Raw genomic sequence first — 21,160 nt, 5'->3', positions numbered from 1 at the left:
ATATGCCCAAATATGGTATTGATATGACCTCATCATGTCCATATATGGGCACATCACAATTTTTGTCACATAAAGTTTGATAGTGTGGACAGATGGCTGCTACACACTAGAGGACGATAACGATTGACACACAATACTATAATACATTTTTCTTACATATGACAAAAGAAATTAAATGTTCTCCCCTCCCCCCCCCCCCCATTCTAGAACTATAGGATAACCATTTATGCTGTCTTTGATACAAATAAAAAAAGAACAATAACATCGTTGTATCGTCACGATATTGCATGCTTTTACTAAATCATGACGTCATTTGATTGGATGTATGACAATATTAATTTCATCAAAGGCAGGATCTTATAGGCCTGATTGTAGAATGAAAACATTTCTATGCATTTAATGTTCAATTCCTTTTTATTCATGTTTTTGTTGACAATATATTTTAATTCTATCAACACAGAAATATTAACTATATTATTATTGTTGTTGCTGTTGGTCTGTTGCAGTTATTATAGTATAATTGTAATCGGATACTGTCCAATAACAGTATCATATTAAAACATCAAAGTAATAACTTCTTTCAGTTCCATCAAACCAAACCAATGACTAATACTTTACTCAACATCATTAACTAATATTTATACTTACTGTAGTATTTTTATTGCCTGGTGGTATAACCCATGGATCAAAATGGTTATGCGCTATGAGGGTAGTCAAATTAAAATGTCCAAAATACTCCGTTATTTATTAGAAGGATGCAATCGCTAAATAGACGGATATTATCCAAGATTATCACCCATTTTGATTTATTTAATTGGTGTGAGAGAATTAGAGAGTGGGGAAGGAGGGATAGAGCTCTAACCTTAAGGTCAACTAGGTCAGTCATTCATACCATCCTAAAATTGATAAGCAATTTAAATTTGTAGGCAGCTACATAAAAATAATAGGTCCCTACTTTTGTCAGAGCTTCCTTTGTGAAAAAATCTTCGCCTAACAATATATATCTTTATTCAATTTTGATAAAAATGTTGTATATGTGCTGTCATGTCAAGAAACGAACATTTTATTTGGCACTGGATGTTTTAATGACGCTTGTATGCCTACACAGAACAAAGTCTCCCTCTGAGATGAGGAGAGTTGAACTTGATAAACATTTTCAATCTTCTGTCTACTGAAGTCGAAGTTCGTCTCCATTCCATTGTCCACAGTCACAATATGACTGTGGCTCTGTTGACCAAACCCAGTCCATTTTATTTAATGATTGTTCTAAAAAAAAAGTAATATATTGGAGAAACATATCTATATAACGAACAAACATTTAATTTGAAAATACCAAGGGCAAATCCAACGGTTACGGAATTAATGAATATATTATGAAAAACATACGATCATTTTGGTAAATTCATTCAGGATCATCCAGATATTTCATTTAGAGAAACCATTGTTGTCAAACTATATGGACTAGTAAATAACTAACATCATCAATACATGGAATAGGAGAAAATCAAGCAATTAAAAGAAGACTGTTCTGTTCGTTATAATAGCAAAGCATAACTATAATTATCTATCAATTAAAATTCATTTACATTATATCGATTTGAGCGCACTTTAGTGAAAAAGCAAGTCTATCTGATAAAAAAAGAACCACATTGAATGTTGAATGATGCGTGCAAAAAGTTTGTATCTATCTACAAAAATATGAAGGGCTAGTGTTGCCCGAAAGCTCTGCTAACTTTTCTGGCTGTTTACTTTATCGTTTTGATTTAGCTTTTCGCTTTTTATTTTTGTATCTCCATTGAGATCCAGCCACAGCATTGTCATTTTTTTTCAGTAATTTGCCTTTGGATTTATCTACAAAAATAGGAAATGTTTGTAAAAATAAACAAAATAGCATTTGGCTCATAAATTGATATTAACGAAATGTCGTGACATGCATTATTGAAAAATACTACAGTTTTATCTTGTGCTCGTATTGTTTAATCATTAACAAATTATGTAGAAATGAACGATATGATGACGCTTGTATAAATCAAACAAAGTATTAATTATTAAGATAGCTCGCGGTAAGCCATTACACACAATCCCATCGATACTCGGAAGCAATTAACCTCTACAGAAGATCACATAAATTCTACAAACTGGTCGTATCCTTCAATACAATATATAATAATAGTTTTTAATAAGAAAATAACAGACTTGTTCTATTTTTGTAATGTTTCTTTAAACGCAAAATTCCAATTTAACAGAATTCGGAATTGAAACGAAATCAGCTCACTAAAGAATGAGAATACGGTAATGTTATTACGTAAGTCATTCTGTTTTACATGAAAACAAAAATGTAATGTATTTTGCGCGTCATGCTGTAGGTCTACATGATAAAAACATTCGTCTTTACCCGGACAATATAGTAATCTCTCACAGGTCCCACTCTATAAACGTGTGCGTTTTAAGCAGGAGGCCCTACCATAACAATTACAGAACATTCTACTGTTACAACTATTGTACGGGAAAACATTTAAAAACAAAGATATGTTCATATTTGATCATGATGGCCAACGTAAAGCTTGTTTCCTACTGACGCAAACTAAGCGCAACGTAAAGCGTGGTTCCCACTACCGACGCAACGCAAGGACGTAACGCAACGCAAGTGATTTGATCAATCACAAGCAATGGCTTATTCGCTTGTGATTGCTAACTGTCTATAACTTCGCTTGTCATTGGTTAAAACGCTTGCGTTGCGTTTACGTCCTTGCGTTACGTTCTAGTGGGAACCAAGCTTTATGCTTGGTTTCCGCTGACGCAACGCACGCGCAACGTAAAGCTTGGTTCCTACTGACGCAACGCAACGTAAGTGATTTGCTCAATAATCAACGGGTTCGCGGAATACACACGTCGCGCGCCAACGTTGTGTCTAATATGGGTATAATAGATCGACGTTATTATAAATGTCAATTATTAATTTTAATGTGAACGTAATCAAATGAATCCGGTAACAGTAGTAGCTCGCGTAGTCCTATTACGTCAAGCGTATTACTGTATAATCGAGTTTTCAGTTCATGCGCACTTATCGTGATGCGAAAAATAAATTAACAGTGGAAAAGAGGTGTAAATATCAGGGCTGTCTATAACTTCGCTTGTCATTGGTTAAAACGCTTGCGTTGCGTTTACGTCCTTGCGTTACGTTCTAGTGGGAACCAAGCTTTATGCTTGGTTTCCGCTGACGCAACGCACGCGCAACGTAAAGCTTGGTTCCTACTGACGCAACGCAACGTAAGTGATTTGCTCAATAATCAACGGGTTCGCGGAATACACACGTCGCGCGCCAACGTTGTGTCTAATATGGGTATAATAGATCGACGTTATTGTTATAAATGTCAATTATTAATTTTAATGTGAACGTAATCAAATGAATCCGGTAACAGTAGTAGCTCGCGTAGTCCTATTACGTCAAGCGTATTACTGTATAATCGAGTTTTCAGTTCATGCGCACTTATCGTGATGCGAAAAATAAATTAACAGTGGAAAAGAGGTGTAAATATCAGGGCTTTAAATCTCAGTGATGTCCAGGCCCGTAGTCAGGGGGGATTTATGGTTCGGGCGAAACATTCCCCCCCCCCCCCCCTTTTTAACCGACTGCGAATCCCCATTCCCGACATGTCCAATACCTCACCCTCATCTCCGAAAATCCTCCCAATACGTGGCCCACGGTACACAAGGTTTAAAGTTGTTCGTAAATTGAAAACTCGTTCGTGAATAACTCATACCTTCTTCTCTGTATGAGCGTACGTTAAGCGATAAAATAAAGAGTTGCAAATGAATTTTTAAAATGTTATCGTCCTTTAAATAGCCCACGTGTGTGAGGAGGAGGAGGAAAAAAGTATGCTCATTGGTTGCATGCTGCATTAGAGTGTCTTTCCGGCCAATTAGAGGCGTCATTTAAAAAATGAAATAGTTAGTGTCGTCCGAATCAAAGAGAAATCCAGACAGTGATTCTACTGCAGGTGAACTCAACAATGTTTGAACTCTTCTATTCTTCTAAGTGACACCCATTCCCTCATCAACCCCACCCAACTATGTTCTTAGGAGCGGCAGACTATTCCTTTCATACCAATAGAATCCGTAATATTTTTACCCATCTGCCATTAGAGCACTGAATGTTAGGGAATGATGTGTCATTGTTTTTTTATTGTATTAGGGAGTATGCTGTTAGTCTTAGAGCAACACAATGTTCTTTGTATTTAATGCAAATGATATAATAAATGGAAATTTATCTTTACTTTTCTCCAGTTTAATATAATAATTGTTCATTCTTATATAGCGCGTTATAAAGCAAGCTCTCGAAGCACTGCACAACATTACCCCGGTCATTTTTAGGAACATACTTCCATAATACAGCTAGTAATCAGCGCAAAGTTTTGCCTTGATAGAACCGGTACCTATTTTATACACCTGGGTGAAGAGAGACAAACAATTAGTAACAATAACTGTTTGATTTAAACTTCTGTGCCCTTTATGCGTATTGGTCAACAAACACAATGCGGGTTAAGTGCTGCCAACTTAGTTATTTGGCACTGAACTAACTTTAAACTGCTGCTGGAGTATTTAACCAGCAAGTAGAATTGTTCTTGTCATGTTGTTTGTAACGGTTTCAGTATTCCCATTTCTTTACGAATTCTCAACAAGTCGAACTTGCTAATGTCTGGAGATATTCGATCTGGTGAATATCTTCTCCCAGTTCTTCCTTTATTGCTCTTTTGCTCTTTTAACCAGGTTTCATATGATTTTTCCTTCTCAGTTAAAGCTCTTTTTTCGTCTTCCTCTTTTTCTTTCTGAGCTTCTCTGATTCGTTTTCTCCTTTCATTTTCCATATGTTCTTTTCGTTCTTTTCCTGCAAGCCATTTATTAAAAGCAGCTTCTCCTGGGTTTGATGTTAAAGTTGGTCTTCTGAAAAAGAATGAAAAGAGCATTAAAATTAAAGAAACATACCAAATATGTGTAGAAAGTTACTGTATTAATTAGTAATATTGGTTTTATCATGGTGACTGTGAATTCTTAATATTTGGTTGTGTGAATTTTTTGGTTAAAAATTAACATGATCAAGAATTATTTAATGGACAATAAGAAAATATTCGCTAGTCATCAGATAATCTTCATAGTAGTCTTGAATAATATGCATTTGGTAAATATTGTTATCTTTACTCTTAAGGTATTTTATATTTGTCCTCGAGCTTAACTGGAAACTGAGGAAATTCAGATTAGGCCCTCCACGGCAACCAGCAGTGCAGCGCCTACCAGATCAGACTCCAAAATGTTTAGAGAATGTTGAAAACATTTTGCTAAGAAGGATTCATTCTTACTTAGAAGACTTGTTCCGTTTGGTTGAAATTTTACCATCTCCTTGACCTTTGTTCACTGTCATATATTGTGTTTCTTCCCAATCCAGTTCATCCCAATCATCATCTGCAGTAGGTTCTGCAAGCCTTTCGTTTGTAGACGAGTTTGGTCGTTCTCGTCGTGGAGCGTTCAAAGCAGACCCAGAGAATTCCCCAGGTGGTAGAATCTGAGCCATGTAAAGTTTTTTATGATCTCCTTTCATCCAAGTTTGTAGTTTAGAATCATACATCTGGTGAGCCATCCTTCCAGGATCAGAATGAACTGCTTTCTGCATGGCAGCTCTTTGCTGCCATTGATACAAGAATATTTGTCGCTCACAAGATTTATGTCCCCAGATTCCAGCAATAACTAGAGGGTTTTTATCATCATTGTCTGGTGAATCAATCTTGGCACCATTGTTTAGTAAAACCTCTACTGCGCTATTCTTTCCCTGTGCAGCAGCAATGTGAAGAGCTGTCCTTCCAAGAGGAGTCTTAGCATGGACATCTGCACCTGAAAAAGTTACAAGTCAAGGTATTACAAACCAGTAGTTTAAAGTTAACCATAGGGCTTTAAAAGAATGGTATAGTATTTGATGTTGGTTCAACCTTTGGTTTGTTTTTATTTATATACCATTGGTCACCTACAACCAGAGTTGAGTGGCCAGGCGATGCCAAAGCAGGGGACACTGCAAATATAGCCATAAAGTCGGCACAGGTTGAAGGCTCTCTTCGACCATAGTTCTTGATACAATTCTTTACAGATAGGGATGTCAATGTGCCAGAACCCAGCGCATCTTTCAGAATAGTAGTATATCATCGCCTGTCGTTGTGGACATACGAAAAAAGCACCATTTGGTGGCTGCTAGCACACCCAGAAGTTGTTGTAGGTGTAACATCTAGTCCACTGCACTTTGAGTTGGTTGTATTACTATTAATGTTTATTATAAAATAATTTTTGTTAACCACCACAGTGAGTGATTTGTCTACCTCCATCAATCAGTTTCTGTACTAAGCTGACATGACCTCTGTGTGATGCAATACACAAAGCAACAAATGCTCGTTCAGCTACCCATCCTTTCCTTGCTTTCTCATTCATACGTTTTGAACTTGGTGTGGTGAATTCTTGGTCTGAAGTAACACCAAGTTTCATTAGCTGAAAAATGTGTATTACAAAAAATTTAATAAACAAGGCCATATACATGGCTGCAGTTGCGTGCTCAAGTTACTGTTTACCGACCACCAACCGACATAGTGAGCTGTAGAGACTAAAAATAGTGCAGTTAGCAAGTAGGTCTGGAAAAGTTAAAATAATACGCATTTAAAAACTAATTTACAGAGAAAGAATAATTATAGTTGCTGTGGGTTGTGTAGGGATAGGTTGTTCATGGTATAACATGCTTTCATACGCCACCATACAAAAAAAAATGTATATATAATATGACAGTGGTTTGATTCAGTGGTCTTTAACAACCATGCCCCTATCGATTACATTTATATTTGTGGTGGCCTGGCATGGAAAACCAGCAGTAAAAGTTGGACATGCATAGCAGGTTTTCCCGTACAAGATTTTGGTTCGGTTAGGCCAGCTAGGCCTAGCTACATTTTAAACCTTTAATTTATTCATCATAATAAATTAAGATGTTGTCGTCATTTAGAAGAACTTTAATGAGGGTTGCAAAGCCTAGTATGGTATGTTGAAAAGTATAGGCACACCTGTTCAATGTTTCCCTCGGCAGCTGCACTGATCAGTGTTTTCCAGGTGTTCCAAACATCTAAAGTGATAGTGCCACCTGCTACTATGTCATGATGCCTCACATTGCTGTCGTCCATCAGGTCCGCTGCAAATAAAAAAGTTGCCAAAAAATCAATACAGTATTTCAAACACCACCTAAATAATATAACGCTTGCTTCACACTAGAACAGAACTATAAATCATTTAAACTTTCACTTGACCAGATTACTTACAAGCATTGAAATATTATTTGTAGTATGGTGGTAAATAGGAAGACATGATTAGAATTTAATATCTGACCTGCTTATTTGTAGTCTTCTCTGATAAGGACTATAAAACCTGAAAGTGTGTGAGTTAAGATAGTTGAAATTACATAGCCATAACATCGGCAAGGGTTCGAGGTTCGCTCCAGGGTTCTGATGGTAGAACAAGTCTTCTCGGATAAGGACTATAAACAGTAGGTCCAATGTACACATCTAGCTCATGTGCACATTAAAGAACCTAGTACATCTTTCCGAGACGAGTAGAGGGTGACACTGGTGTACTGATCATAACAGAGCCCCCTGAGAGACCAGTCTTTGACTGAAGAGGGTACCCAGTATAAATGACAAATTAAAAAAAGAACCTAGTACATTTTTTTAGACGAGTAGGTGGGTTACCCCTCCACAGCCACTTCACACAGTCTTAATTAAAGTAGGCCTCCTAGTTTCATAATAATCAATTTGTTTATTGTGGAACTTATGACTTTAAATTTTTAATTTAACATTCAAGGATTCACAATAATTTGTACTCTACATCTTGTACTTTTTTCTTGTTACTTACAGTTAAAAAAGCAAAATGGTAGAATCTGTATCAAGTTTAAGGCAGCAGCTGTGATTGGGATTAGGGATTGATTGGTTGATGCTTGGCATATTAACGATGGACTTTTGGGTAGGTTATTCCAATTTGGTGTACTATAAATAATTTGGATGTGTATTTATTTATTCTTTCTTTTGACTGGATTGCATTTTCAGTAACGCAGTACTGCTTTCCAAAATGGTCCAGTTATACGTTTAAAAGTAAATAAAAAGTATAACATATTATATATAAATACATAGTAGGCCTAATTTAAAAGATATACAGAACAGTTCACAAGCTTAACTGAGGAAATTTAGATTAGGCACTTCGTCATGGACCCATGGCATTGGGTAATAGATAGTATGATGAATATACTCTTGATTGACACCAAGTCTTACCATTGTCCAAGTAAGAGGGTCTCTGTAGATAGCTTGGCACACCAGACACAAACTCCATCAGTGATTTCAGGTCTTTAATTTTCATATCATTGTATACATCTTTTATTACAAAACTTTCACCAGTAAAAAACTTGAGCTGCAACTCAAAGAACCTTCCTTTTGGTGAGGTTGCCAGGCTCTTTGCCTGCCTCCTGTTTGACATTTTGATTCTTGTAATTCAACCTACACCATCCTGTAAAATATTTAATATATTATATTATAGCAGTAAAAACAGGAATTTTTGAACCAATATATATATATAGGCTAGGCCTAATAAATAATCAATAAATCAGCCTAGGCTAGGCACAAGTACTTAGCTCTAGCCTAGGCCTACTAATTATGAGTGGTCTAGGCCTAGCTAGCTAGGGATTAGGCCTAGTTGAGCCAACGCCAGAAAAACGTTATTTTCTATGAAACGCCAAATGCTAACTTTTGCCAGTGCTCGTTTTTTTTAAACATTAGGGATAACGATGTATATTCAACAGTTTATATATCACGGTTTTTAATATATATTATTAAATATTACAATTAAAGAAATAATTATGAAAATCTGACTTGTAGATTCCAAAATATAAGGCCTAAAACATCACCGAAAATGATCGTTTTCAGCCAAAAATTATGTAAACATGTTGCCACCCTCAGGCGGCAGTTGTAAACTAGGCCTACTCCATTTTTCGGTAAATTAATTACATAAAATCACCGTTTTTAGTAAAATATTAACATTGTAAAATTCAATAAAATATGATATTAAAAGATGGTAAATAAAAAATAATAACTAGATTTAATTCGTCACTATGACGAATTATAGGTTAAATGCATTGATTTAAATAAAGATAACTGATTTGTAAAAGATATATTGATTGATTGATTTTCTCGGAATCTTTAATTTTTATATATATGATAGGATCTTGCTAACGCAAATACAATAGCCGGTATTACAATTCGATGTGCGTATAATGTCATAAACCACATTTGTTACATAATAATAAAGACATAAGTTACTTTTTATCTAGATTTCATTATAAATCATGTGTATAATCTATACACTAAGAAACAAAACAAACAATAGGCCTACGGATAATAAAAAAAAATCTTATTTCGTTTCGTTTCCCAAGGTGAGACTCGATCTCGGTAACTTGAGTAGACACGAGCACAGACCACCGAGCCATACACTGACTAAAAGTTGTAGTAAGATTCCTCCGTGTATTTACTATGCAGTAACCACTTTGGTGCAGATAGATTATTACATACCGCAATTAATTATAATTTTTTACTATGATGACATCTTTAAAAATTTTTTAAAATGATGCACTGTCAAACTATATACTTTTAACTTTAATATATGAACTTCTTAATGAAGAAAGTTAATGTTAATTTTTTTGATTGATTTGATTTCATTGACCTGAAATTTATGAGTACCAAATTTTGTTTAAAAGTGATTCATGCTTGTGAAGATATTACAAACGTGATTTTTGTTAAATCGCACGTAGACCGCGCAATTTTTGATTGCGCACCGTCAAAACATAACCACATCGATTCCTGGCCATAAGTAATATACTCTGAAAAGTTGATAAAACTGATACCAAGATAATTCACGGACAAAATAGTGCTAAGGAAAGAATAAATAAAGGAATAAATAAATAAAGATTCTGACAGAATCAAGAGGTTATATGCATTATCATGCATATAACCTCTTGATTCTGTCAGAATCTAATTATTTAACCTTATTCGAAGAATATCAATACTCTATTATTAGAAACTAGTAAAAGCCTAGGCCTAGCTATTAGGCCTATTTGGCAACCTAGCCACATCAGTATTAGCACACAGACCAGAAGAGCAGTGCAGTGGTGGAGTGGTGTACTTTTATTCATGTAGCCTACTTTAACTAGTAGCTTGGCCTCTCTAGACCTAGTAGCTTGGCAGGCTATGTAGGCCCTCCTAAATAGGCTAGCCTAGCCTCGAGGTAGGCCCTAGTAGTCTAGAGGCCTCCTGTTTTGTTTAAGTTTGGCTCAAAACCTATCTAGGCCTAGGCCCTCCTAGGCCTACTACTACTCTAGCTAGGGCTAGGCCTAGGGCTAGGCCTAGGCTTTTAGGCTATAATAGGCGCCTAGTAGCATATCACTACTAGCTAGGCACTACTGGCGCAAATAATTAACTGATTATTACCTTATTATCTATTTAAATGAAGTAGTTTTAGGTTTAATATTTATAATAGGCCTAATTAACTTACTTTTATAAAATAAACATTGTTGTTAAAAAAAACTTGTTGTAGCAACAAATGTGTGTGCGCCCTCTACTTAGCCCTCTATAGTTAAAAGTTTGTTAAAACAGCGCCCCTATCGATTACAGTTGTGGCAAAAACCTAGCCTGAAAACCAGCAGCGAAAGTGGGACTTGTAGAGCAGTTTTTCCGGTACAAGATTTTGATTCGGTTAGGCCAGCTAGGCCTAGCTACATTTTAAACCTTTAATTTATTTATCAAAATACATTGAGATGTTGTCGTCATTTAGTAGAACTTTAATGAGGGTTGCAAAGCCTAGTATGGTATGTTGAAAATTAATTATCACTCTGATACTGATGATAGCCTACTATTACTAACTAGGTAGGCCTAGCATACTATATAGGCCTATGTATAACTAGGCCTAACTAGGCTAGTCAGGCCTAGCTAGTAGGAGTAGGCCTACGTACTAGGCTAATAGTAGGCCAAGCCTAGGCATACCTATATTATGTCTGATAAGGCATTTTGCTTCTACTAGACTCGAGTCTAGGCTAGCTAGGCCTAGAAGTAGTAGTTGTAGGCTACTACTCTCTACTAGCCTAGTACTAGTCTCTAGTACTACTATACTAGTACTACTAGTACTATAATATACTGCCTAGCCTAAGCCTACTAATACTACTGTAGGCCTCCTAGCCTAGCTAACTAGGCAGACAGTACGCATTTAATCTATACTATAGCTTGGGAGGAAAGAGTGAAAGCAAGATATATAATTTAAGATAGGCCTTTATTATTATGTATTTCCATTTTACATATTATATTGCTATAAACAGTTTTATATTCTTGTTAATGTTATATTTTACAGAACCATGTGAAGTTTATGCACAGATCAGCTCCAGTGGCATCAGATCATTTGTTTGTTGTAAGTGTTACCACAGGTTGTGCAAAAAACTGTTGATTTTTAGTAAGCACTGTACAGTAGTGTAATGGCCTAATAATTAAAGCAACTAGGTTTACCTTATTAGTCCAGCTTTCCTAATAATCACACAAGGTATTCGATAAGCAAGTCCAAGTATAGAAAAATATATCGGTATAGTTCCATCCGTCTCTCTTTGATTGCCTGCTTCAAATAGACCGGTTCTGGTGGCGTCGAGGTCCCATGTTAACATTTGCATACCCCATGTATGCAAATCAGGCTATTGGGTAGACACCTTCGTTCGGCTGGAGGGGTTGTTTGTTCACCCAGTGGGCGCCGCTCCAACTTTGTACCCGGCAGGAGGATAGTCCGGTCCGCTGGACCCCATCAGCAGTCGCCGGTCTTCATTGGTGGCAATGAAATGCAGGCTCCTGCGTAGGTCGGCGGTGAAGTCCGTCACCCGGCTTGTTACACTGAAGTACGTTTCGAATGTCTGAGGTAGGCGGTTGCTACGCCTTCCAGGAGCAGCCGCTGTTCCCTCGACACACGGCTTAGACGTAAAATGTCTAAGGCGCGATAATGACACTCCTCCCCAGTGATTTCCAAGGTAAGAAGGCGATAGTGGCAGCCGTCCAAACAACGACCCAACACCCTCTTCAGAAGTTGATCCTGCCTTGGCCAGTCCGTGGGTGGGGCCGAATGATCCAATCCCACATTCCCAAATACTTGAACCTATGGCCAGAAGCCTATCCACCTCTCAACCGTACCACTCGCTCTGCGTCCCAAAGGTTCGCACGTCAAGATAGTTGCAGATTTCTCTACAACCGATCGAAATGGAAATAGGCGTCAAACACCTTGGGCACCGAACAAAACAAGGCCAATGTCCCCTGCACAGCCAATGGCGAGGCCACTAATTTTCCAACCTTTGGTGCCGGGGCATCGCGCTTGGTCGGTCACCACATAACAACAGTGTATAAGGGCCAACGGGTGATTGATAGCCGGAGCTATCGTGAGAGACAGGTAGCTTGGACGGGTTGCATATAACGCATGAGCTGGTCCAGCTGACTCCACATTGCAGCCATCTCGGTGTTCATGCTGCTCTCCAGCCATCACAGATTGGTGTTCAGGGTCTGGAAATTACTCTCTATAGTGGCCAATCGGGCCTCTGTAGTCGGAGTAGGTGGCGCCGATGTTGCAGTTCGAGGCTGGTTCTGGCTGTCAGTAGGTGCGGGCTCCGGAGGAACCCTGGCCGGTGCTGGCAAAGCAGGCCTCTGGAAAGTTACACGGTTTCTCCTCATAGGCCTTCCTCGCACCTGCTTAATGGACACTTCATTGCCAGTTTCACCATCGGAATCGTCCTGGTCTTCTAAAGGTAGCTGAAAAGATAGTGGGGGTGCAAAAGTAGTACGGACTGTGGACCTGAGGTTTCACAGGTTTTTCAAACTCCCTAATAGCTTTAGGGAGAGTAGAACAGTGCTTGCGCAGGACGTGTCTATCTACTTCTCTGTCCCTGCACTCAATACAGAACCTAACTACAGCATGCTCTTGGATCCACTCCTTAGGCAAATCCTTAAGCACCTTTCTAGTTAAGGTCAGCACTCCCCATTCCTCTATTGTTTCCCCCTCATGTTGCATAGCGGTCTCTAATTTAGCTTGGAGGACTGCAGAGAGCTTGTCAGTCTAATTAATTGTAGTGGAGCTGTAGCTTGTTGGTTGCCCTTTCCCTTTCAATTCCAGGGTTCAAAATTGTGAAATTCCTATAGCTCAACAATTAATGATGTAACTTAAAGAATACTAAAAAATATATCAAATAAAGTATGTGTTTAAATATTTTGTACTCGCATTCATGTTTCACTGGGTGTAAATTTTTGTTTTAACTTTTGTATCTTTTTAGCATCGAGATAGCCCTGAAAACAATCCAGATACGAAGTTTGAGTTTACTAGTGAAAATATGAAGGTTAGTAGTGTTTTTGATTTATTTCATCCAAGACAAGTCTAGTAATTTACACATCTAAGCGTGGGTAACGGACGTACCTAAATTAGTACTATGATAATTCATGTAAAAACCTCTGTTGCTGGAGATACAGTCACTTACTGTAATATGGCAATATAATAGACTGCATTTACTGTAATAAAAAAAAAGCCTATATGTGTCATGTGATCCCATTGCATGGCGTCAGAGCTTTTGACGGTTCACAACAGAACTGGACTTATTCATAATCCAAACAGTGACATTGTAAATGGCAGCATTATAAAAGATTGTTCATTACTGTGTGTAAATCCTTTAGTTCACGCATTCTGAGCATTATAGTGGGATTTTTTACATATTTGTATTTTTTTCTTTAACGTAGCGTATTCAAGATATCATGGTGAACTATCCTGAAGGGCATAAGGCAGCAGCGGTGATACCAGCATTGGACATAGCTCAGAGGCAGCATGGATGGCTGCCAATCTCAGCAATGCACAAGGTGGCCGAGATACTAGGAATGCCAAAAATGAGAGTATACGAAGTGGCTACGTTCTATACAATGTTTAATAGGTAAAGCAATGTTTTCATCGCATGATGAATCACTAAATACTTGTATAGATAATAATAATAATAATAATATCTGGATTTATAAAGTGCCTAATGTTGTGAAACCTCTAATACTGTAGCTGTACATACAGTATTATTACCCTGGTCATTTTTGACATTTTGAACATGAAAATGTATTAATATTTTAAAACGATAAGAATTAGATAAAGTCCCCCCAACCAAGATTCAAACCAGGAACCTACTGCTTGATATGCAGATGTCCTAACCATTAGACCACTGGGGCTTTCATGATATTGTTCAAGCCCGATTGGATAGCAACTCTTTAACACTCTCTGCATGGTACGGCAGAACAGCACTATTCTTAAAATTGTACACACTCCTTTACACAAGAGATCAAATTAAAACGCCCTCGTCTTTCAGCATTTTATTCTAGAAGCGAGAGATACTGTACAGGCACAGAACAAATTATAAACCAACTGATTATTTGTACATATCATTTTCCAGAGAACCAATTGGCAAGTACCATGTCCAGGTCTGTACCACAACACCCTGTATGCTGTGTGATGCCAGGGACATCTTAAAAGCAATTCAAGACAATTTAAGTAAGTAATGCCTCCAATCATATTGAAAATGTAGAGTGCAATAACATTCATCTTCTCTAGGTGGCTGTTTTCAGTAAATACTGCAGTCGCCGTATGGAACAACACTTGAGAATGTGAACTGCTGAGAGTTCACGAAACATCCCTGTCTTAAACCTCTCCGCCATTTAGCTAAACAATATCTAAATATTAATATTATTTCATAATTATATACATTTGTTTTTCTTGAGCAATTTCCCTTGGTAGTATGACATAGAATGTGAGGACAACATGCCTCCTTCTATTCAATATTTTCATTCTTAATGATAAGAATGGCTAGCATCAATTTATCATGTATTTGTCAAGCAAGATTGTAATTGGAACCAAAGTCCCAAAGAGGATTCTATTTTAATTAGATTTTAAACAAAATTCAGACATAGATTATGTTTTTAAAATTGTCAATGTTGTTTATGATGTGCACGTCCGTGTTAGCATTCAAAACATGTTTTTTTTTCGTCAATACTCTCTTGATTACGATAAATCATTCAGTTTCCTCTAGAGCTTTTGATCGCTTTACTTGAATATACCTTCTTCATTTTCCACCCACATCTTGTGTTTTAAAAGGTTTCTGTTTGACTTTTAAAACTATGATCCTTTTAACTGTATTGTACAATTTTTTGTTTTTAGTAGAGAAACTAGATTGTATTTTATAGTATGTGAAATGGGTCTACTTTATTAAATATAATTTGATTCCTGGATTACTTTCACACATTATCACTATTTATTTCACTTTTATATTAAACTTCAAGATAGAAAATATAACATGACTTTATTACTAAATTGAAATTAGTATAACAAATTTTTACTACGAAACTGGACAATGTATCTATATATAAATTTTACATCTTAGGGCAAAATTCGGTAAATCGCACATTTACTCGATGGTATATAAAGTTGGTTTATACTTTCGGTACTGATTTTAACCACCTGATGTAACCCTGTTTACTAATTAAATTGAGTTAGATAATTATTTATTGACAATTAAAACAAATTTAGGTTCAACGATTTTCCCCAAATAGGGGGTATTTTGCGATCATTGTATACACTGTCTATTGGATGTCTATCTTGAAAAATACCCGCACACAATATTATGAGGATGCTTCGCATTTACCCATTTCCTTCTACAATAAATTTTTTCAATAGCTGAAAAACGGTTTACAGCATCATAATTTTGAAGACAGGCCGATTTTCTTTAAAAAAATTCTATTTTGATAGATTTACTATAACGTTTATACAAATGTATTTATTTTCGATGAATGGAGGATTCCAATCTCTCAGTCTTCCAGTATTATTTGTTTTAACAAATAAATTTATGGGCCCTTGGGGGATAAACTTAAAATATAGTATTACAATGCTGTAATACAAATTAACCACTTTGGTCGCCATTTGAATCGCAAATTTCTTACTGTGAGTGTGGGTACTGTTAGGTATAATATAAACATATATACAAATACAATTTATTACACAGTGAGTGTGGGTAGGTCCTATTGTTAGATTATAAACACATAATATACAAATAAACTTTATTACTGACAGTTGCTTCTCAACATTTGTATTAATTAATTATTACAAAAAATATAAATGTTATAGTGGTGTATCCTTACATGTAGTTTACTATTTCAATCGACAGTGACAGTTTTAACAAAGTATTAAATTGTTCCTCTTTGTATCAATTCTCTTTCCCCATCTAATGTTACATACGAAACACAAATTGGGTTAGTTTCAATGAGTCCAAATCAAAAATGTTGACTCATTTTGTGACAAGTAATTCCAAGGGTGCTAATTTTAGTTGATTACACAAATTGTCATGTCTATTTATTCGTTTCTGTAAACGACAATGTATTAGGCGGTACGTACATTTTAAATCGCCAATATTCTTTTTTACGCTGAAATAACTGTGTATATGAGAACCACCTGTGGGCACGACCTAGATGGTACCATCTAGTTATTATAATGACACTATACACAAGTATGGAAATCCTTTCGGGGAATAATGTTGATGTTTTATCTATGTTCTCCATACCTGGCAGTCTGAGATTGCTGCCATGTTTAAATCACAATGATACTTTATATTCATTCAAATTAAAAGGGAACTTTTGATTTATGATAACGGATGACCTTTGACCTATCCATGTGTTCTCGGTCATCATTTGGAAACCACCAAAACTGTGTTGATGAATAGAGAAAAAATCATGTTGCAACTTCTAACTAACTTAATCCTACAATAGGTTGTTGTCGAAAATGTAATTCTTCCTTAATTGATTTAGATAGTGCATTGCGTATTGCTCTATAAAGTCAATTGACATAGACAAGCAGTGTATATAATAAAGCTGTAATGTATGCATTTAAATAGTGCCGTTTGTTTAATTTTGGAAATTAAATGTCGAGAAACAATAACAGAGTTGTCATGTGTGAATTTTAATAGTGCTGTTTGTTTACTTTCAGAAATTAAATGTGGAGAAACAACAAAAGATAATATGTTTACATTGACAGAGGTGGAGTGCCTCGGTGCTTGTGTCAATGCTCCTATGATACAGATTAATGACAATTACTATGAAGATTTGAAATTATCTGATGTAAATGAAATTTTAGATGATCTGAAGGCAGGCAGAGTTCCTAAACCAGGCCCAAGGTATGGTATACAACATTTACTGTAGTTTATACCATGTTAGTTAATACAGTAGAACCCTATTCAGGGACACCTTCAGGACCCAACAAGGTGTCCCTGAATAGGGGTTGATTGTAGTGTATATATTGCTCCTGGTTCCCAAAGGAGATCCCAAAGGAGATGTCATACTTTAGTGAAGTAAGGACCCTGTGAGGCAGATGACCTACAGTATTTGCAATTAGACCTCCACACACAATTAGCATTGTGCATGCTTCTTTAGCTGTTGAAAATGATAAAACAGTGATTTTACAAAAAAATTAATTTATTTTATTTGTTAAAATTTGATTTCAACTACCTCCAAAAGAAAAAAATCTTCAATTATAGGATGCCAATCGCCAATTATAGAATTGTTTTCATACCTTGTATCATTACATACGCTCATTATTGTGAGTGCTGTTTTATAGTCTTCCTCTTTTTTTTTTACCATATTTAATGAGGGTGATCCATCCAATAATTGCTGATCATTTTGTCCTGACATGTGACGGGACTTGAACCCAGGATAGGACCCTTGGAGTGGTAGCCAAGCATCATAACCACCAAGCCACAACTCCACTCCACTTGAATTTTAAACTTTCGAACATCAAGCATGTCCACAAAATTGTCATTATCCTACTGTCTTTGGCAACTCTCTAATGTATTTTAAGAAAAGTGTACATCTCATTGTAAAACAAAAGAGAACTATAAAATAGTCCAACAATAATATATTAAGAGGTTTATGTTGCCTTTGAGAGCCATCTTCAACACAATTAGTTGCCCGTAATTGACCACTGATTAATAGGTCCCTGGAACCCGACGATTGAAGGCAACTGAACCGTTCTTGCAATCAGAAGACGTTCTACTTCTGTGAACTTAATTTAACTTAATTCAACTTATTACATTTAACTAAACTAGTTATATCTAGTTACTGCAACATCAGCTATACTGAGACACTATATCAGTTGTACTCGGAGGTTAACATAAAATGTACTTTTTCTTTCTTAAGGCTCTGTCTACACTGTCAAACTAATTTGACCAAAAAAAGTGATTTACCCAAATATAGTAGTGATATGCCCAAATATGGTAGTGAGATGAAATCATCATGTCCATATATGGGCACATCACATTTTCGTAGACAGAGCTTAATACTTACATTTCCGTTCTGTTAGTTTACTTTAAATCTTTCTAAAACTACAAAACATGAAGATTTTTTTTTCTAACTTTCATTTCCAGTTCTAGATTACTTTGTTTTGTAACTTTTAAAAAAATGTTTCACCAGATGTTTGCAAAAATAGAAGAACATGAACTAAGCCCTGTTTATACTCGTATAACTTTTATGTTTAATCAATCTGATGCAAATTAATCCTTATTGTAAAGAAATATTACTAATGCATAATTGAATTATTTTTTCAGCTTTTAGACAAGTGAAAATACAAAATGTAAAAAAAACTTGTTTAGGTTGGTTGCTCTGGGGAAAAAGAAAAACAAAGAAGATTGCCTATTGTTTCAATTTCAGTGTTCCATTACAGAATTTATATCTCAAAACAGTATAGAATGAAACACCATTTTGCTATCTGATATCACTGATAGGTTTATGGGGCTAATGCACTTTCACACTTAAAAGTTAACAATGGAGTAGGCATATACAGCTGTAGGAATTAACAATACTGTGTCCACACTCGATTTTCTGTTCTGTATCTTCACATTACCTTTCCAGTATATCAGAGGTAAACTCTGTATACAGTGTCAGATATGTATCCAATGTGGAATGTTTAGATTGCTAACAAGCTCTTCTTTTGGTTAAAACTTTATTTGTTATAATATATGATATGTTATATATAATTATAAATATCTCCATTAAAAATAAAATCTTCTTTAGACTTGTACCATCTTTAAAACAATACATTTAAATGTTGGTGTTGTGCAATGGTAGAACTAATTTACAACAGTTCAACATATTGTTTTGCACTATCGTATAGTGCAAATATGGACGCACAAGTTATGACTGACCAATTTAATAACATTCGTCCTAAGTACAAACTTACAAACAAGCTCTACTTAAGTCTACTAATTTTGCATAATCTACTTTTCAGTTCACTTTTCTAAAGACAAAGCTTTATTACAAATGTCGTATATTTTTCCTTCTAGGAGTAGCCGTTTTGCATGTGAACCAATTACAGGCCTGACGTCATTAACAGAACCACCTAAAGGACCAGGATTTGGTGTCCGAGATGACCTATGACCTGATTGTATTTAAAATGTTTAATAAATTGATAGTCTGAAATTATACTACACTAATTCTTAATTCTTTGCTTTATTAATGATCAGTACAAATGCTGTTTCACATCGCCTACAAAATCTGAAGTTTCCACACACTGAGATGTCGACACAGGCGTTTTGTATGGTGTGTGTAAACTTCAGATTTTTTATAGGTTAAAGTGAAAAAAAGGTTTTAGTCTATTGGTATACCGGTATACTGTCAACTCAACATCAATTAATCTTTTGTCAGGATTGTGAATTACAGAATACTAAAACAGAATATTTGCTGAAAAAAAGATTGTAGATACAGATATTTCAGGGTTGTCTGTGGATTTGTGTGAATGATACTGATAGTGTAATAAACTTTTCTTCAGTTCAAAGGATTCATTACACGTCCTTGGTTATTGTCTGTTTAATGATGTTGTCCACCAGTCATTTCAATTTTAGTCTCGAAATCTGAAAATATTATACCTATGAAACGCCATGTGTGCCTAATATTATTTAATCATTTATTAAGTCAAATCAACGTCTAGAATGTAGGCCATAAACACTCATACATGCTATGCTCCACTAGTCGTGTCAATTTTAGTCAGGAAATCTGAAAGTATTATACGTATGAAACGTCATGTCTGCCAAATATTTTTTCAAAGTGTCAAATCGCCATCTAGAACGTAGGCGATTAAACACTCCTACGGGCTATGTTTTTTTTAAATTCGAACAATTTTATCATACATAAATTAAAATACATGAAACAAGAGCATGTAACTCATTAAACTACAAAATGAATGTACGTTTTATCTAATATTTAAAGTATGGTGAAAATATTCCGAATTCGTCTCCTACGCTTTGTGTAAATAAGTACAATAGTAATAAGAATCATTTTGATTTATTCGATTTAATTTATTTTGATTTACTTTATATTAGTGTTAGTCTCCGTAATTATTCGTCTTCCTGATGACCGCCCTCGGGTAAGATACTGCGGATACAATTACGAAAAAAATCCGACAAACAACTGCAGGTTACAGACCTGTTTGAAGTGTTGCTTGGAACACGTGCAACTGTACGTTTCAGTATCCATTTTACCAGATTGATTAATACAGTTTCTGAATAATATCCGAAATAATATATCGTGATTACACATTAATATTGTTTCTTAAAGCTTGATTTACACTAAAGGACGTAACGCAAGGACGTAAGCGCAAGCGAGTTGACCGTTAGAATAATCCATCGCTTGTAATTAGTTAGATTGCTTACGTCGTGCTGTAAGCGTGGTTCCCACTAGCGACGCAACGCAAGGACGTAACGCAACGCAAGTGAATTGACCAATCACAAGCGATGTCTTATTCGCTTGTGATTGGTAACTGTCTATAACTTCGCTTTTCATTGGTTAAAACGCTTGCGTTGAGTTTACGTCCTTGCGTTACGTTCTAGTGGGAACCAAGCTTAAGTCGTTACGTTACGTCCTAGTGGGAACTAAGCATTAGGCCTAATAAAATTGAAAATATGATCTCCCCTTTCCATAAAAGCATTTTAAAATAACAATTTCACAGGCCATACTCCGACGTAGGCCTA

General features: G+C 35.9%; 2 protein-coding genes and 1 long non-coding RNA gene across 6 annotated transcripts in view; 2 read left to right on the top strand and 1 right to left on the bottom strand.

The window, feature by feature from the left end:
• LOC140056862 (uncharacterized) overlaps positions 1-21,160 on the top strand; it is a 213,314-nt gene that overhangs the window by 141,963 nt on the left and 50,191 nt on the right. Inside the window, exons 5-6 of one of the 2 annotated variants that reach the window (XR_011846836.1) lie at positions 7,932-8,037; positions 9,497-9,547. This is a non-coding gene — a long non-coding RNA (uncharacterized lncRNA). Of the gene's footprint in view, positions 1-7,931; positions 8,038-9,496; positions 9,548-21,160 lie in introns of those variants that run through there. The other variant, XR_011846835.1, reaches the window with a different exon arrangement.
• On the bottom strand, positions 3,886-10,668 carry LOC140056859 (uncharacterized). Of its 3 annotated transcripts, none has more exons than XM_072102367.1 (6): positions 10,612-10,668; positions 8,343-8,574; positions 7,089-7,213; positions 6,363-6,528; positions 5,358-5,886; positions 3,886-4,941 (listed from the first exon to the last, which is right to left on the bottom strand). In XM_072102367.1, exons 2-6 carry the CDS (start codon positions 8,542-8,544, stop codon positions 4,629-4,631), a joined length of 1,335 nt encoding a protein of 444 aa, XP_071958468.1. In that variant the 5' UTR covers positions 8,545-8,574; positions 10,612-10,668; the 3' UTR covers positions 3,886-4,628. The 3 variants fall into 3 exon arrangements, with proteins under 3 accessions (XP_071958468.1, XP_071958466.1, XP_071958467.1); XM_072102365.1 differs by having other exon boundaries at positions 4,079-4,944; XM_072102366.1 differs by having other exon boundaries at positions 4,079-4,944; positions 10,548-10,630.
• Positions 10,717-20,365, top strand: LOC140056861 (NADH dehydrogenase [ubiquinone] flavoprotein 2, mitochondrial-like). Its single transcript, XM_072102370.1, has 7 exons — positions 10,717-10,924; positions 11,461-11,517; positions 13,406-13,468; positions 13,863-14,050; positions 14,552-14,649; positions 17,131-17,317; positions 19,478-20,365. The coding sequence occupies exons 1-7, from the start codon at positions 10,874-10,876 to the stop codon at positions 19,569-19,571; spliced, it is 738 nt and encodes a 245-aa protein (XP_071958471.1). The 5' UTR covers positions 10,717-10,873; the 3' UTR covers positions 19,572-20,365.

Source organism: Antedon mediterranea, chromosome 8, assembly GCF_964355755.1.
Source record: "Antedon mediterranea chromosome 8, ecAntMedi1.1, whole genome shotgun sequence".
NCBI classification, from domain to species: Eukaryota; Metazoa; Echinodermata; class Crinoidea; order Comatulida; family Antedonidae; genus Antedon; species Antedon mediterranea.
This window is presented reverse-complemented; position numbering and strand designations above follow the sequence as displayed.

Excerpts from the sequence above, each read along its gene's own strand:
- LOC140056859 (XM_072102365.1), bottom strand. The coding sequence starts at position 8,544 with ATGTCAAACAGGAGGCAGGCAAAGAGCCTGGCAACCTCACCAAAAGGA. Across the intron at positions 7,214-8,342 it reads ACCCTCTTACTTGGACAATG|CGGACCTGATGGACGACAGC; the intron begins GTAAGACTTGGT and ends TTTTATTTGCAG. Across the intron at positions 5,887-6,362 it reads ACAGAAACTGATTGATGGAG|GTGCAGATGTCCATGCTAAG; the intron begins GTAGACAAATCA and ends TAACTTTTTCAG.
- LOC140056861 (XM_072102370.1), top strand. The coding sequence starts at position 10,874 with ATGTTGTCGTCATTTAGTAGAACTTTAATGAGGGTTGCAAAGCCTAGT. Across the intron at positions 10,925-11,460 it reads GGGTTGCAAAGCCTAGTATG|AACCATGTGAAGTTTATGCA; the intron begins GTATGTTGAAAA and ends TATATTTTACAG. Across the intron at positions 11,518-13,405 it reads CATCAGATCATTTGTTTGTT|CATCGAGATAGCCCTGAAAA; the intron begins GTAAGTGTTACC and ends GTATCTTTTTAG.